Source organism: Coptis chinensis, unplaced genomic scaffold (genome assembly GCF_015680905.1).
Source record: "Coptis chinensis isolate HL-2020 unplaced genomic scaffold, ASM1568090v1 utg912_pilon_pilon, whole genome shotgun sequence".
NCBI lineage: Eukaryota > Viridiplantae > Streptophyta > Magnoliopsida > Ranunculales > Ranunculaceae > Coptis > Coptis chinensis.
The window spans coordinates 378205-396569 of NW_028238191.1; the positions used below are offsets into that span (position 1 = coordinate 378205).

Sequence of the window (18365 nt, forward strand, 5' to 3'; positions counted from 1 at the left end):
AATGAGTATTACCCCCACTAGATGAGCCAATTAAGATTTCTCTTCCACTAGATAGGAAATTAGGGTCTTCTCCCAAATACATACAAAAAAAACACGGTCAATCCAAATTGATTTGTTTTTTTTTTTTTTGAGGGGGGAGGCCCTAATTTTCCCATCTAGTGGGAGGAAAATCATAATTGGCCCATCTAAGGGGTAATACTAGTTAACCCAACAATATTATAAAAAATTGACCTAGTATAGTGTACTAAACCCCATATGATATTTTTTTAGTTTTTTTGAAATATTTAGAAGTTAGGCCAATCTCAACCTCAACCTGTATTAATATTAGAATCTATTATATATAACTCCATTTGCATATATTGCAAATATTACATACAGACTTTCTACAAAAGGGCTAATACTGTAATTTTTCCATCCCATAAGACTTGGGCATAAAGTCAGCTGTTTTGTTTGTTTCCCTGAAAATGTGTTGGAGCTCAATCTAACTCACAACCCATTATTTGGGTAATTGGCTGGGTTTTCATTAAAATACACATAGCGAACAAGACCCATTATTCGGATTAGTGAGTCTGTATATTGTATATGAAAATCAATATATAGAACGCAATGTTAGCGTGATAGATGGTAATTTATTTGGTATCAATACAGACCAATGAATGTTTTTCCACGTCGAGTCTTTAAAATTCTGATTAAGTCGAACTAGTAAGTTGGGTACGAACAATAAGTTAAACGAATTTAAAGGCAAAACCTTAATTCCAAAACTCATAGATAAAAGCCTCACTGCGTTTAAACTCTAGTTTATCTTTTTTGTTTTTTTATTTGAATTACCAGAATGGCATAAGTTTTCGTAAATTAACAGTAAGTATATTATTTCTGGGTAATAAGTAATATTAAGTATGAATTTTATTTGGTTCTCTTACATGAATGAATCAGTTGGTTGTAATCAGTTGAAGTTAGTTTATATCACTACTTGTTATTTTTTCATAGGGTCATGATTATTATCGTAAAAGAAGTATATTATGTGTTAGTTTCGATGAAGAATGAATTTCTAATGTGGTAAAGATATCTACAGGACTGTGGCGTAACAACTATTTGTTTTTCCTTTGCAGAATGTCTTTTTTTAGGAATTTGGTGATGCTGCGTAATAAGGCAGCAACAACTGGGAATCTATACGCTGCCCGAAATTTTTCCTCTCATCTCCAACCCGTTAACACTGCTTTGACAATCACGAAAAATCGTTCTAAGTTTCCATGGAAGATGCAGACGCGCTCTCTTATGGAGGCAGCAGCAGGAGGTTTTTTAGGAGGAAAAGTTTACTGGTATCCCTTCTTGAGGTCTCCGACTGCCATGTTGGGCTACACAGCTGTGGCTGGAGGAGGTCTAGCCTGGACATGGATGGGAGAAGGAGGTGTCCCGCAGCATTTCCATACTAATGGGGACTATAAGCTTGCAAAAATGTTTGGGAGGGATTTCTACTTAACCTCCTCCCTCATATCAACATATATATAGGGGAGCCATCCGTATTAAGCTTGCAAATGTCTCCAATAGGCTTGATCCACGTGCATTTCTTATAGCCTACCTCTCTGTATTCAACTATGATTCTCAGTCTACTCAGAAGAACTCTTGTATCTTACTGCATTCTTCACTGTGACTAATTTCTCTTGCAAGTATCTTTTCATATCCTCTAGTAATCGATCTCTCACCTTGCTTATGCCAAGGTTGTTTAGTGTTGCGAAACCTTTGGAAGTTTCTCTCAGTCCAGAGTCCAAATGTGACTGATGGTAACACATACATATGCTTTCAAAATTTCTGCTTCCAAGTTTGTTCCTAAGATTTTAAAACGCGAAAAGCAGCTTAATCTAATACACTAATAATACAGCTAGGATCTATATATGGAAATACAGATCCACTAATAATACACTAATAATACAGCTTAATCAATTTTGAGTCCCTGATCTAAAAACTGGGAATTACAAAAATCAGCTTGAATTTTGGGTGTTGACCAACCTTTGTGCACTCTTCACACCTGTTCGGTTAGATTATCGTCCAGGTGAGTGGGGAAGTTGAGGCAATCCTGCCCTTGGATGATAGAAGTCTGACATAAAATATACGTGGGCATTGTTGTTTTTGTTTCCTCGACAAAAATGAAACAGCTCCACACCAGCACAAAAATTTATGGAAACAGAGAATCTACTACAGATGCTAAACCCTATAGCTTAATTCTTCAGCAAGTTAAGCATAGTAGCATACTACACAAAAGCAAGTTAAGCAGAATGGCAGCAAAAGGTCGGGAACCAGCGTCTGGTAGATTGACAAGCTTAGAAATCACGTTGTTTGGACAGTGAAATCACTTTTTTAACAGAGCACTGAACAGTATATCTGCATATATGATATATCACATTCCATAATGTTAAACAGAATATAAATCAACAAAATCAGTATGCCCTGCTTAGTTCACTAGCCACAAATTGAATAGAGATTAAAAGTAATCCCCGATACAAATTATAGAAAAACTATTGAAATCGCATTACCCCCCTGGTTAGGAAAGAAAAACCTTGAAGCAAAGTTTTACTCCCCTGCTTAGGAAAGAAAAATCCTGAAGGAAAGTTTTAAACCCCTGCTTAGGAGACAAATCCTGAAGTAAAATTTAATCCTTCCCATGATTCTCCAATTTTGCTTTATAAAATATACCGTAGCTATTAAAGTAGAATCCAAAACTCCTTGTTCAACGATATACTATTTCTCAACAGAATGGTTTTCTCTGTAGGATTATAATCACTTGAGCAGAAACATAATGCCAACCTAAAGAATCATATGAAAACTTGACCACATTCCACATTCCACATTCCACATAACCACATTCCACATTCATAGTTTCCAGTAACAAACTAACAAATAAGATATACTCTCTCAGCAGATGGTTTTCCTTCTTGGGAAGTTATATCACTTAAGCAGAAACACAATGCCAACCTAAGGAGCAGAAACATACAATATTTTTATAAATGCGCTATTTTTAAAATTTTCAAATTCATACGAAAACTCAACATTCCACATTCATATTTCATAGTTCCAACTTTCCGATTCCCTCCAATACCACCAACCAATATGATCAGAAGATCATAACACAAAATCAGGAACGGAAGATTGACAACAAAAACGGCACAGGTGGAGAGGAAGGAGACACGTTTTGGATTTGTTGGAAGGAGGAAAATGGCATACAAATGACTTCAACTAAACGAACATGGTGAGATCTATATAAAATATGAAGGCGGTTTGTGTTCCCATTAAAGACAAAAAGAAGCCATCGAATCCCCCTTGCTTTCATGCATCTAAGCTCGCCAATTTTCATTATCAACAAGAACATGAATTGAAAGCCTTCTCAACAAAACACGAGTCATATATCTGTGAGGAAGGGAATCACTAAGAACAGAATCACAAGATTTTTTATTGTAAAAAATAAAGAAATATGTAACTCCATTTTGTTTTAAGATTAAATGACAATTAATCCACAACCTAAAACTCCTTACAACTGTTACCCTCAGGCAATCACCAATTCTTTCAAATAAGTGAATGACACAACTATTGAACAGCTTCAACATATACAGGATGCCACTTCTTTCAAATAAGTGAATGACACAACTATTGAACAGCTTCAACATATATGGGATGCCAAAGGCATGTGCACAGATTGTAAAGTTTGCCCTGTATAATGATTTTACAAGTGCCATACGCCAGACGTGTGGAGTGCCAAGTCATATACAATGAGCCACTACAGGCCCAAGGAGTGGTTCCATGTTTGTTTGGCGATGTCACTTTTCTGGAAATGTTGCTAAACACGTGGAGTGTAGCGAAGTTTAATCCCAGAGGAATTTGGAAATTAAGAACGTAACTGAATGATATGACGGATGAAGTGCCATTAAGGCAAGAAAAATGGAAGAACGTAACTGAATTAATGATATGACCTATGAAGTGTCATTAGGCAAGAAAAATCGTTACAAGTTTGTTGGATTTTGTTGGGAGTGTCGTGGCACATGCAATAATATAGAAAACCTAATGTGAAAAGAGAATGGTATACAGCACCATAATCTATGTAGTGTAAGCCTGAGGAGAACCTCATAGACATGTGGCTAATTAACCGAAAGCATTTAAGCATATACACTTATTATGTTCAGAAATTCCTAATCTGTCTTGAATGGTTAGTTAGGACATCCGTTTGTTAACTTCCTTGTTTTGTCCCTAGGAAACTTCATAAACTGATCAAGGACTGGTCACTTTTCTCCATTGTCCTTGGTATCAACTGTTTCCTGCAATCCCTACTTAAGAATTCCATTAGCCAGGACTTTAATTGTCTCAATCAGCTTCCATACTTTGTCTTTCTCTTCTTCAACGTTTCTATACGTATCTAGTGGATCTTTACCTTCATGGTTTCTTAGTGTAAAAATGCTAGTGTAAAATTTTGGTTCTTAGTTCTTTGTTGTTCCCTTATTAGTTCCCTGTCATAGATGTTTGTTGAGGATTATGCATGTCTGTTACCTGTCATCTATCATTGGATTCTTCTGATTAATATGCTGGTAATTAGGATGTGAACGAGTCCTAACATGGTAATTAGGATGTCATCTATCATTGGATTCAATTTTCCGTGGTCCTAGCATGTACGTGTATACACACATGATAATGTTTTTCAATATATTTTCAAGCAAATTTAGAAATAGGCACAAACTCCTACAATTTTCCCTCAGGTAAGAGTTAACTTTTTTGCAGGGTTGGCAACTGATTGTTATATGAAGAAGTTAACTAACGGATAAAAAGAGATCCGTCCGTGCATTTTTTTAAAATAAAATATGGAATTGAAAATAGGGGAAACAATTAAAATATTTGGTAGCCGTGGAAACCCTAGTGTTGAAGTGGACCTTATTCTTTCTGATATGGAACTCCAATTAAAATATGCAGGTTATTCCGAGTTCTGACCTTATTACAGTTTACCAAAACAGATGAGAATAAAAAACCACCTGTAGGTAAAAGCCTCACTGCGTTTAAACTCTAGTTTCGCTTTTTTGTTTTTTTAATTTGAATGGCATAAGTTTTCGTAAATTAAAAGTATATTATTTCTGGGTAATAAGTAGTATTAAGTATGAATTTTATTTGGTTCTCTTACATGAATGAATCAGTTGGTTGTAATCAATTGAAGTTAGATTATATTTTCATATTGTCATGATTATTATCGTAAAAGAAGTATATTATGTGTTAGTTTCGATGAAGAATGAATTTCTAATGTGGTAAAGATATCTACAGGACTGTGGCGTAACAACTATTTGTTTTTCCTTTGCAGAATGTCTTTTTTTAGGAATTTGGTGATGCTGCGTAATAAGGCAGCAACAACTGGGAATCTATACGCTGCCCGAAATTTTTCCTCTCATCTCCAACCCGTTAACACTGCTTTGACAATCACGAAAAATCTTTCTGAGTTTCCATGGAAGATGCAGACGCGCTCTCTTATGGAGGCAGCAGCAGGAGGTTTAAAAGGAGGAAAATTTTACTGGTCTCCGACTGCCATGTTGGGCTACACAGCTGTGGCTGGAGGAGGTCTAGCCTGGACATGGATGGGAGAAGGGGGTGTCCCGCAGCATTTCCATACTAATGGGGACTATAAGCTTGCAAAAATGTTTGGGAGGGATTTCTACTTAACCTCCTTGCTGTATTCAGTTTTAGATGGTCTTAAAATGCTTGCTAGAGCTATTTACCTCTCCATTTTGTTTACACCAGTGATAGCAATGCCGCTGTTTGCACATTATTTTGGTCCTCAATACAGGGAAAAGTGGCTTCACTTTGTGTATGTTGCTTTGGAGAAAGCAGGGCCTGCATTCATTAAATGGGGTCAATGGGCAGCGACAAGACGAGATCTCTTCCCTAGTGATCTATGCAATGAGCTTTCAAAACTTCAAACTATTAAACCGCTGGAGCATAGTTTTGAATACACTAAAGAAACTGTTGAAAAGGCATTTGGGCGTAACCTTCTTGACATTTTTGTTGATTTTGAAGAGGCACCTGTAGGAACTGGACATCTAACCCAAGTGCATCGAGCTACTTTAAGATGTGATAATCCAGACAAAGAAGAAAAGATCCGTGTGGTCGCTGTAAAAATTAGGCATCCTGGTGTTAAAGAATCACTTGAGAGGGATTTATCGATTGTTCGCTTTTTCTCCAAACTTTTGAGTTTGATAATCCCTACTACTAAATTTAAGTGGTCGAGGTTTGATGAAAATTTAGAAGAGTTTGCAGTTTTCATGGGTTCTCAAGTTGATCTTACCAGGAAAGCTGTGCTTTTGAGCTGTTTCAATCGTATTCTGACGTATAGTGTGAGCAAATGGTGGTATTTGGCTTGCCCTGAGCCTCTTTATCCTTTGGTTCATCCTGAGGTCTTGGTGGAGACTTTTGAGGAAGGGGTAAGTGTTGCACGCATTATACAGGGTGATGGCAATCTGAATCCAAGTCGTAAAGTGAGGGATAATATTGTTCGCGATGGGACACATGCAAGTTTGAACATGTTGCTGGTACACTATACTTATACTATACTCTGAATTAGTTGTACATACGCATCTTATTATTTTATTGTGTCAAATATATCAATTGGCATGATTTAATATTCTTCTTCACCTAACAATGAACAAGGAGTGGGGTTTAGCAAAACATCTAAGCTTCTAGATAGTTTCCTATTTCTGACCTTAAAAAATTCGTATACTGTATATATTGAAATCACCCTGAAACTATAGGACTACAATGAAGGGGCAGATACACGAAAAGTGTGTTGAACTAGTTACCACATTTCTATGTTCCTAGATCACAACATTTATGCATAATTTGCAAGTAACAAATTTGGAGCTTCACGTTGATGATGCATTTAATTTAGGAGATGCAAATAGTTTTTATTTATGTGTGTTGCTCTCTTAAGGCTGTCTGTTGCTAAAAATATCTCTATATATTTATTTTTACAGAATGACAGGTTTGTCAATACAGACATGAGTCCTAGAAACATCCTCGTTTCGTTAGATGGGGAAAAGCCTCATTTTGTCATCCTTGACATAGGCATGACAGCTAGGATTTCAAGGTCTGACGTGGATAATGTAACGCACATCCTCCAGGCTGTTGGCCGACGGGATGGCCGCACTGCTGCAGAAAAAATGCTGCAAATGTCAGAGAAACAGGAGTGCCCCTGTCCTGATGCCTTCATTGAGGTATGATTATTCATTATAGCTTGGGTTAAATTGTGCCAAGTAATAGACTGTGTAGCTATTTTACACTGAAAGATTTCTGTGCCTCCACTTGTGGTGTTTGCTGTTATGTGAACCTTTAGCTAATCTGTTGTTTCTTAACTGATTTAAAGTTGAATTAATGGCGTATATTTAGAAATTATTTTACTGAACTTATTTAGCCATGATCCTTCGTTCAATAGAATGTTGAAATACATTGATGAGAGTCAAAGGAATATAGGGAAGAGAGACTTCTTTGAATGATACTAAAGTGTAAAACATTATGTGATACAATTGTGAACATGAGAAAAAGATGCTTGACCACCTTTGTTTGCCGGAGCATCTCCCTTGTTCTTGTTATGATTGACGTCAGAGGAAATAGCAATTCCCTCTGCAGGTTAATAAATCTTATCAACCAAAGTATTGGTTATATTGTTCGTAATGAAATTTTGACATGCAATTTTTTTTTCCCGTCATTTTTCCATTGTACTTTAATGTATAACTAATTTGTCTTGAATAACCGAGTAAGACTAACTTCGTAAACGGATCAAGGATTGGTGACTTTCCTTTATTGTCCTTAGTATCAACTGTTTTTAATTTTGTCTTTCCGTACTTAGGTGATTCAGTGGCTAGGAGTTTAATTGAGACTCAGTCAGCTTTCACACTTCGCCTCTTTGTTCAACGTTTCTATGTGTATCTCCTGGATCTTTATTATCAAGCTCTCTTGGAAACATAAAACTGTGTATCCTGGTGTACATTTTGCTTCTTATTTTTTTGTTTTTCCCTAATTAGTGCCATATCCGAGATGCGTGTTGAAGTTATTCATTTCTGTAAGCTGTCATGTATCCTTAGATCTGTCTAATTATTTTGCTGTTTATTAGGATATGAGTGAGTCATTTACTCTATGGGACACTACCGGAGCTCTTGCACGTCCGACAGAGTTCTTGCAGCGCCTGCTTGAGAAAGCTCGGGACTATGACGTGAATATCAATGACAGTGCTTGCTCTGCGATAAGACATTATCTGGATCTCGAGGTATCTTGCTCTTGTCCCAGTGGCCTTTATTCTGGTTGAAGCTGAATAAAGGAGCTTGCCTAGTGGTTGTGTAGATATATCTACACTGATCTTATTCCACATGGATATTTGACCTTGTACTTCCAACTGGGTGTTTGACCTCCCAAGCTTTCACAAGCTTCTGTCAGGCTTTGCCAAAATCCTCTTTCTTCCATGCTGATTATTATACTAGGGAAATTTCAAAGTAGCCTGCACTAGTTTATAGTGCCCACAGACTCGTGCATTTCAGAAAATTAAATTTCTGCTACCCTTCTTCTCATTTGTCTTCGAAATATATTTAAACACAACAATATTGTTTCATTTCTTTTCAAATGTTTTATGACTCGGGCACTTCTGCACTTTTTATTTTAATTGTTTACCTATAATAGGCAGAAGAGAATGGGCGTTATTTTTTTGCTTTCATTTCACCCATTCCCCCAGGTAATTTATTGTGATTCTTGTTTCTTTTTTGCAGGGTTGGCAGCAGATTGTTTGTCTTCAATCAGTGAATAGAGTAATTCCAACACTGCAATGCCTTTTCTCAGGAGAGACACCTATACGGGGTGCGACTATATTGCGAAATGAGAGGGGGCTAAGGTCCTATAGGGCCACCGACTAGGGCCTTTTCCAGTGAGGTAGCTTGACTAGCAATCGATGCCAGCCAGCCAACCGTTACATTCTTTAGGATGATTGGGTTGGACAGTGATGCTACTGCTATAATTTTTATTTCGTTGCTATAACCTGTAAAAGTTAACGTTAATTTTATATCTGTATGTATTCGTTACTGACCAAAGTCGCCTCAGTGATGTGTTTTTTTCTTACTCTCCTGATATCAGAACGAGATATGTAGTCCCATCTTTTTATTGATGGCTCCAATATAGCTTCTTCATTAGCAGCTCTTGTACAAACTATCCATATCAGTTATGCAAACTTGGTTGGGGAGGGGTGGAGGGGTCTAAAATCTGTTGTACAAAATATGATGAGTTATCAAGAACCCCACGAATTCCATCAGATACAGCAAGGAAATTTCACCTTAACTAAAAATCACAAGCTTAGCCATGTGAAGGCGAAGAAGAAGTAGGTGCTAGAAGCATTGCACGTTGTTGATGATGGTTCTGATGAACTTGATTTAGCATAACACCACTACTGCTACTGCTACCACTTAAACTCATCTTAAGTGGTTGAAGATGACGACGAATCAGATTGCATATAGACAAATTGATATGCTTCAAGTTCAAAGCCGAATTCCTCTTCATAGTTAGTCTGCTCTAAAAAGGTGGTGTGACTCTGTATATCAATTCCACTCATACCAGATTAGGCGTTTGATTTGGATGCCAATGTTGGAAACAACATTTAAAAGGGAGAGACATGAGGAACTGTGCAGCCAAGGATTTTTAGTCACGAGGAATTAGGCATAAGAAGGTAAAGTATGCTTTCTGCATTAATCAATTTGTTTCCTGGGATAGTCGTTTTTTCCCTAATCTAATGATTTTCATCTGTTACTAATCTGAAGAAAAGTGGCTTTTTACTTTTGTATCTCAAGTAAATTAGCATTTGCAATTTACTGCAAATATATAATCACTTGACAATATTGCAGGTTCTTTGGATAGTCTCCATGTGGTTTCGTTCTTGGAGTGTAGAATAATCTTCCAAGTATGTACATGTTGCTCCAAATCTTTTCCCTGAAGGACCTTGGATGGAGGTAACAATTCTTTCTAATGTTAAGTTCGTAGATTTGTTATAGCGAGTTTGTAGTTGCTTCACTGACAGACGTCACGTACAGTTGATAATCACATGGCAATACTAGATAGTGAGTGTGGTGGCATTAGATTACCGAACAACAACAAAAGTAATTGAAGTTGCTAAAGATCGAGGAACTATTTTTAAATGGAAAGGATGAAACCCCGTTAGTTCGTTTGCTTCATTCATGCTAGGAAAAAAAATCAGTATTGTATACATTGAGCAATGACACAATTTGAATAAGGTATGTATGAGACTATTAAGCCGTAACTTTGAATTTTTCGTCTAAATGACAAAATAAAAGAGACCACAATTGCGCACATTGTCTTTGGTGGTACTGTAATAGCATTTCTATCTAGTATCTACTAACATGTTTTAACCATACGTGAGCACCAGGAAATTTCATAGATTTTAAGTACTTCTAAAATGAAATCCCTACTTAATTAATTTTGTAGTGTTATTATCTTAGAAGTAGCACTAGGTTCAACGTTTGCATGGTATTATGTCTTAGGATCATTTATCTGCATTTGCATTAGATTTTTAGTAGTCATTGTTGTTGCAGCTTAAGTCGGTGAGGCCATTATTACATTTGAAGTTATATAATTAATTGTTTCTTTTTTTTTTCATGACTTTACTATCTGTGTATTTTTTTTGTTGGTGCAATTGTTTACTTGAACTTTATGTTCTTGACGATGCAGATGGTGGGGATTTTGCACATAAATTTTTTAGTTTTGCATTGGCTATACTGCAGGTTTGATTTGCAATGTCAGAGGGCTGTTCTCTGTAAGTTTTTATTTTCCTGTCCATTTTGCGTGTATGAAATCTAGCTATGTTAGGTATAGCCACATTGGAACCTAAGTATAGTTCTAGACTAAACTAGAAATTTGGAGATCAGGTCTTAGACCTTTAAGCAAAAGTTTAGCTTTGGGATTATATTGCCTATATTCATTTGATAGTTTCTTCATTGATGGAAGACTGTGTGGAATGCATAAACCTTGATTTCCATTTGTTGGAACACTATCGAATTAGGATTCTATTCCGCTAGCCCATTGAAATTATAGACCATTTATTTCAATTAAAAACATCTTCTGACAGCTGAGAATTTTGTAAACAAAACCTAATGTGCAATTCAAAGGATTGAACAAAGACGAGTTTATTGAGTCACTTTTCCTCGACCTTTGGAAAACCTTCTTTGAGGTTTAAAAGTAATTAATTAATTAATAATTTACGCTAGACTGCTTATATCAATTTTTGTATAATCACTTTTGGTATCATTATTTTGCTTGGTTTAAATGGTGAAATGTTTGTTTAAAAATGAGTTTGAGGGGGGTATCGCCACTCTTCTTTCTATTTCTATTTACTTTTTTTCCCTATGGTATTGAAGTCGCCCAATACAATCTTTGTATGTATTCTAACTGTAAAGTCTTTGCAGCTTATTAGAAACACTTGATTTCTTTCTAATTCCTTAAATACACTTATATAGAGCAAGAATGGTATGCAATCTGTAGAAACAAAATGACTGACAACTATGATGAGAGCGAATTCACATGATATTGGGACCAGTCTTTATGATATGATTTATAAATCTATAGGTGGTACTTTTGCAACAATCCATTAGATAAGTAGACACTAAAATTTGAGGTATATGCAGCAACCCCCGCTCCCTAACTCGTATCCTTTTTCCCTACCTTTATTGAATTATTATATGTTGATCTCTTGATTATTGTGTTGCAGGTTGTCACATGTGTGTCAGAGGAAGGTGCAACTCAAGCAAATCAATCATAAGAGTCACTCAAAGCCATTGATAAAGCCACAAAATAATTGCAAGGGTGATGACAAGACTAAATTTGTAAAGAACTTATAGTTGAGCTCATTTTGCTATTTCATACGTGTTTGATTCCCAAATGTAAGGAGGCTTTCTTTGTTATGCTTTTGTTCTTATTTGGCATGTTGTGATTGTGCACAACTGGAATGGTTGTAGAAATTTATTGGACAAGTTCAAATTGATGTATGTACTCGGATATGCATTTAAGGAATACTGGCTGCCCGTTCTAAAAATATTTCCTATAGTTGCTGGTAGAATTTTTTTTCCAATATCTTCTGTGTTCATTTTTGTAGCATTCAAGGTACAGGTTTAAAACCTTTACAAAAAAACGGGTTTTGTGGTTTGGGCATGCTAGTTTTCCAGGATCTCTATGCAAACAAGAAACAATAAAATTCTTGAACTCTCTAGATGCATTAACTGGTGCTTCAAGGTAGTGCAGGTATACAAATAGCAAACATTAAACTAGCCCAATAGCCCAATCACCTTGTCTACCAACAGCAAATGGAAATTTTCCAAAATAAAATTCCAATAAATTAACACCCAAACTCCATATATCACCAGTTGGCATTACCGAATTTAGTGAAGGTTAATGGAGAGAGAGAGAGATCACAAATTCACATTGCAAAAACTGAATTACATTATGTGTCATCCACTAATTGTACTCAAGCATTACAAAATCAGTAGACAATATCAAGTTATAGCTTTGGAATTATAAAAATGGAGAGTCAATGTCAATCTAATGTTTATGTCCCAACAGACACCATCTATTACGAAATTGAGATTCACATTAATGATTTGTATAGGGAAGATAGTCTTCAAGTGCTCCAATGCGACATGAGCAACCACGTTCTCTGCATCAAGGTCCTATAGGGCCACCGACTAGGGCCTTTTCCAGTGAGGTAGCTTGACTATCAATGGATGCCAGCCAGCCGTTACATTCTGTAGGAAGATTGGGTTGGACAGTGATGCTACTGCTATAATTTTTATTTCGTTGCTATAACTTGTAAAAGTTAACGTTAATTTTATATCTGTATGTATTCGTTACTTACCAAAGTCGCCGCAGTGATGTTATTTTTCTTACTCTCCTGATATCAGAACTAGATATGTATTATGTAGTCCCATCTTTTTATTGATGGGGCGGCTCAAGATAATCGGGACTAAGCAAAGTTCGAATAGAGAATCTTCTATGATTAATATATACTAATAAAAATTATTACATTTTTTTTTTCTCACGACACCTTATTGATTTGTTTATGTTATTTCATATGATCCCAACTTTTTATTTTTTTCTTTCTTGAATAGTCTTCACACAAACTTGAAACTTCGAGAGAGAGTAATAAAACAAATATAGAAAGAAAAAAAGATTATAGGGAAAAACCATAGAACACAAAAAAAATAATATAGGCAAGATTGAATTGTTGGTGTTATACTTGATTATTTGTTATGGGGTGATGAAGAACTTTAATTAGTTATGGAAGTGTGTTATTTTATGTTGGAGAAGGCGAGGGAACCGAAGGAGTTTAAGTGTTTAACGCTACTTTAACAAATAAAAATTGTTACATTTTTTTTTCTCACAACATGTTATTGATTTGTTTACGTTATTTCATATGATCCAAACTTTTTCTTTTTTCTTTCTTAAATAGTCTTCGCACAATTTGAAACTTCAATAACTTTATTTAACAAATAACTGTAAATATAGAAAGAGAGAGAGAGAGAGAGAATACAGAATAATTCTACATCAAATAAAACAAATATTGAAAGAGAGAGTGAGATTATAGAGAAAAACTATATAGAAGGCAAAAAAATGATATAGGTAAGATGAAATTGTTGGCGTTATACTTGATTATTTGTTATGTGATGAAGAACTTTAATTAGTTATGGAGGTGTGTTATTTTTTGTTAGAGAAGACAAGGGAACTGAAAGAGTTTAAGTGTTTAGTGGGTTTTGGTTTTAATTTTTTTCTTTATCTCCTCACTAATAAAGCAATATTGTGTTGCAGGTTGTCACACGTGTGTCAGAGGAAGGTGCAACTCAAGCAAATCAATCATAAGAGTCACTCAAAGCCATTGATAAAGCCAAAATAATTGCAAGGGTGATGACAAGACTAAATTTGTAAAGAACTTATAGTTGAGCTCATTTTGCTATTTCATACGTGTTTGATTCCCAAATGTAAGGAGGCTTTCTTTGTTATGCTTTTGTTCTTATTTGGTATGTTGTGATTGTGCACAACTGGAATGGTTGTAGAAATTTATTGGACAAGTTCAAATTGATGTATGTACTCGGATATGCATTTAAGGAATACTGGCTGCCCGTTCTAAAAATATTTCCTATAGTTGTTGGAAGAAATTTTTTTCCAATATCTTCTGCATTCATTTTTGTAGCATTCAAGGTACGGGTTTAAAACCTTTAAAAAAAAACGGGTTTTGTGGTTTGGGCATGCTAGTTTTTCATGATCTCTATGCAAACAAGAAGCAATAAAATTCTTGAACTCTCTAGATGCATTAACTGGTGCTTCAAGGTAGTGCAAATATACAAATAGCACACATTAAACTAGCCCAATCACTTTGTCTACCAACAGCAAATGGAAATTTTCCAAAATAAAATTCCAATAAACTAACACCCAAACTCCATATATCACCAGTTGGCATTACCGAATTTAGTGAAGGTTAATGGAGAGAGAGATATCACAAATTCACATTGCAAAAACTGAATTACATTATACATAAAATAAAACAAATATTGAAAGAGAGACTGAGATTATAAAGAAAAACCATATAGAAGGCAAAAAAATAATATAGGTAAGATGGAATTGTTGGCGTTATACTTGATTATTTGTTATGGGATGAAAAACTTTAATTAGTTATGGAGGTGTGTTATTTTTTGTTAGAGAAGACGAGGGAACTGAAGGAGTTTAAGTGTTTAACACTACTTTAACGTGATTTTATGGTTTCCAATTTGCTAATGTAAAAACGTTTATCTAACAGTTAAAAATAAATGAAAAACAATAGTGGGTTTTGGTTTTAATTTTTTTTCTTTATCTCCCCACTAATAAAGCAATAGTGGCAATGGTTGGATTATATTGTGTGTAGGGCTCTTGAGCTACGGGGCCCTAAGTGGAGGCCTATTTTGCTATATGGTTGAGCCGCCCTTGTATTGATGGCTCCAATATAGCTTCATCATTAGCAATTATGTTTGAAAATCAATGTGATATTCTGTGTGTCACGCTATTCGGTTATTAAATTAGATTTTTTGAACTTCTGTTAAACTTTTTAGACGTAGAGCTTCTGCTCCTAAAAGATTCCCCTCTGCAAGATGCCTAGATCCTTCTAAAGTCTAAACAGCCTAGATCTTTCTTTTGTAACTCTTATAGTGAATTTGTCGTTAATTATTTTATGAGAGGGTGGCTGTAAAAGTTTTGGTGGAGCGAAGAAAGTTTGTGAGTACAAAGTTTACTAACTGATAGTTTACGGTTTTCTTATGGTGGGTTGGGTCAAATCAATGATGGAGATGAATATTATCTTTTATAAAATCTGCAAAAAAAAAGTTGTTGGTGGTTAATGTGTGGCAAGTCTAATAGCTAATACAAAGATCCTTCGTTGAAAACCAAAGACTATCAATTACTTGAGATCAATCAAGTAACAATAACAATTACTTAAAATCGAGATTAATAAAAAAAAACGATAAAGTGAAATACCTTTAAAAATAGATTGTTATTCGTCGGATATACAGAGAAATTGATGTGGAAAGTTAATTCAATTTAAAAGACATTAGTAGAAAAGGAAACTGTAGGTGTTTGCAATTTCTTTCTAATTGAGAAATTGAGAAAGAGTAGAAAACTGCCGGTTGAATTAGAAAGATGTTATTAGGAGGGTATCTCTAAATATTTTATAGTTGTTTTATAAATTTTAAAATCATAAAGAAAGAAAAGCTAAATAATCAAAGAAATGAGATCTAAATTAGCCTACTCGATAGTGGGGAGGGGTTCCTCAAAACATCAGTGCAACTCGTTCATTTTAAATTTTGATATTAGAACTAAAAACAATTTCATCATTATGCAGTTCTGCACATTATGATTCTTGCTCTCGACATGTTCTGAATTTATGGCTCAAGGTTACCTGACTCTAATTGTTAATAAATTGTTGAATTGTTCATAATTTCTAAAATTCATTTATTACTTGGTAAATGACAATGTTCAATGTCAAATTGTCAAGTTCAAAGTTCAAACTACATCAAATATGTAGTTTTTTTTTTTTATTGCAAACTATATTTTTCTGGGATCTTTATAACAAACCACCTCAACATGCGTCCAACACAGAAGTGCAACATTGCAGGTCTGCAAAGTGCAAACACGTTACAAATCCTGATCACCACTCAAAAGTTACAAAACATATATTCCATCAAAACTCGATACACCTCATCTAATAATTATCCACCACTCCCATCACTTAAAGTAACATATCTACACAACATCTGAACCACCAGATCACCATTTTCACTTCTCTCTTCTTCCTTTGAGTTTTAAGGACTTGGCTAAAAACCCCCAAACTTGGGCTTCTCTCATTTTAAATTTTTAGTCCAAAAATACAATCTTTTTTACTGTTTTTCAACAATGAGTTCAAATAGTGTTGATGAAGATGATGTAATGGGTACAAATGAGGATGAAGAAGATGTGAAAATGAGTGATAGTGTAGTGAAGAAGAAGGTGGGTTTTCAGACAATGATATAATGGAACTGGTTGACAACATTCTCTCATCTGAAAAGCTTCAACTGCAATGGAACTAGAAGATGAAGATGATGAAGAAGATGAAAGAGTTGAAGAAGTAGCATTTACTGAAGAGGGGAGGGGTTGAGTAAATTGTGTAGAGAATTGAGCAAAAGAATGAAGCTTCAGACAAAGAGCCAGCTCATCAAAGATAGTTCTAGAACATTCTGTTGTAACTAACTAACTCACGGTCATTCTGTTGTAACTAACTAACTCATGTCAGCTATATAAAGGTGTAATCAAGATTGTTTTGAGTAATGAGAAAAATATATTCTAAGATGGTATCAGAGCCATTACGCTCAGTGCGATTCGATCCACCATTAAAGCTAATTTGAAGCTTTGTCTCAAATTGATTTCTTCAGTCAATTTGAAGTAATCATTCAATCATTCGTCTTCATTTAGATTCATCGTCATCGAGATTCACATCCTCTTATAGTTTCTGTGTTTCTGTGTATCAATATCAAGAAATCATCAAGAAAAATGGTTCGAACCAATCAAAATCAACAACCTTCTTCTTATACTGATGCGGTGCTTATTCAACAAACAATGGATCAAATAGCTCAACATGAACTTAATCGTCAATCAAATGATCAAAGTGATCCGATTCAAGATCAACAAATTCCAGATCAGAGAAATCAATTTCTATATCAAGATCGTAGTCATTCAACAATCAGTGATCAAGGTTTGAATTCAATTAACTTCTCTATTCCAATGGCGCTTCCAAGTGTAATACATCATATTCTTTTTGAACATTACAAATCTAGTCACTCTAAAGCTTAATAGGGAGAATTACTTGCTATGGAAAACAGTTATCATGCCAGTTTTCATCAGTTTCGATTTATTAGGACATATAGATGGTACAGATATTTGCCCTTCTCGTTTTATTATTGATGAATGTGGAAATCCCACAAACAAGATCAATCCTAATTTCACTACATGGCTCAAAAGAGATCAGATGTTAATGATCTGGATCAACGCTACTCTGTAAAATGAAATACTTCCTTATGTTGTTGGTGTCACTTCATCAAGGCAATTGTGGTTACAACTGGAAAAGAGGCTATCTACTCTTTCAAGGTCTCATATTAATCAACTCAAGGCACAACTTCAATCTTTAAAGAAAGGGAATCTTACTATGGCGCAATATCTTCAGAAGCTTAAATTTCTTGCTGATAGCCTTGCTGCATCTGGTGAACAAGTTTCTGATGCTGATATGGTTTTTCATACACTAAGAGGTCTTCCAGAGGAGTATGCTGCTTTTGCTACTTCCATAAGGACTAAGTCGAACAATGATCCAGTACAAGTTGATGAATTACATAGTCTTATTATCAGTGAGGAACTTTCAATACAAGATCTTAGAGGCAATATTCAAGCTGATCCAGTGCAAGCTTTTAATCAAAATCAAAATCAATCAAATAGTTTTGGCAGAGGAAGAGGGTTCGATAATTACAGCAGCAACAGAGGAACTGGTCGAGGTTTTTATAGAGGCAATGCCAGAGGAAACTATAGAGGCAGAGGAAATAATTTCATTAATAGTAACAACACTGGCAGAGGAAATGGATTTAGCTACAACAACAATGCCAGCACCTCTAATGGTTACAATAATGTCTCACAAGGTCGCCCTCAATGTCAGATATGTACTAAATTTGGCCACTTGGCAATTGATTGTCACAATCGCATGAACCACTCCTATGTAGGACGAATTCCACCTACTAAACTAGCTATGCTTGCCAATATCAATG

General features: G+C 35.3%; 1 protein-coding gene across 2 annotated transcripts; it reads left to right on the forward strand.

Moving 5' to 3' along the window:
- Positions 1-5082: 5082 nt before the first annotated feature.
- Positions 5083-12997, forward strand: LOC147472729 (uncharacterized). Of its 2 annotated transcripts, XM_086588353.1 has the most exons (5): positions 5083-6551; positions 6993-7232; positions 8129-8281; positions 8775-8946; positions 12764-12997. In XM_086588353.1, the coding sequence occupies exons 1-4, from the start codon at positions 5331-5333 to the stop codon at positions 8916-8918; spliced, it is 1758 nt and encodes a 585-aa protein (XP_086444479.1). In that variant the 5' UTR covers positions 5083-5330; the 3' UTR covers positions 8919-8946; positions 12764-12997. The 2 variants fall into 2 exon arrangements, with proteins under 2 accessions (XP_086444479.1, XP_086444478.1); XM_086588352.1 differs by lacking the exon at positions 12764-12997 and having other exon boundaries at positions 5084-6551; positions 8775-9152.
- The last annotated feature ends 5368 nt before the right edge of the window (positions 12998-18365 follow it).

Excerpts from the sequence above, each read along its gene's own strand:
- LOC147472729 (XM_086588353.1), top strand. The coding sequence starts at position 5,331 with ATGTCTTTTTTTAGGAATTTGGTGATGCTGCGTAATAAGGCAGCAACA. Across the intron at positions 6,552-6,992 it reads CAAGTTTGAACATGTTGCTG|AATGACAGGTTTGTCAATAC; the intron begins GTACACTATACT and ends TTATTTTTACAG. Across the intron at positions 7,233-8,128 it reads GTCCTGATGCCTTCATTGAG|GATATGAGTGAGTCATTTAC; the intron begins GTATGATTATTC and ends GCTGTTTATTAG.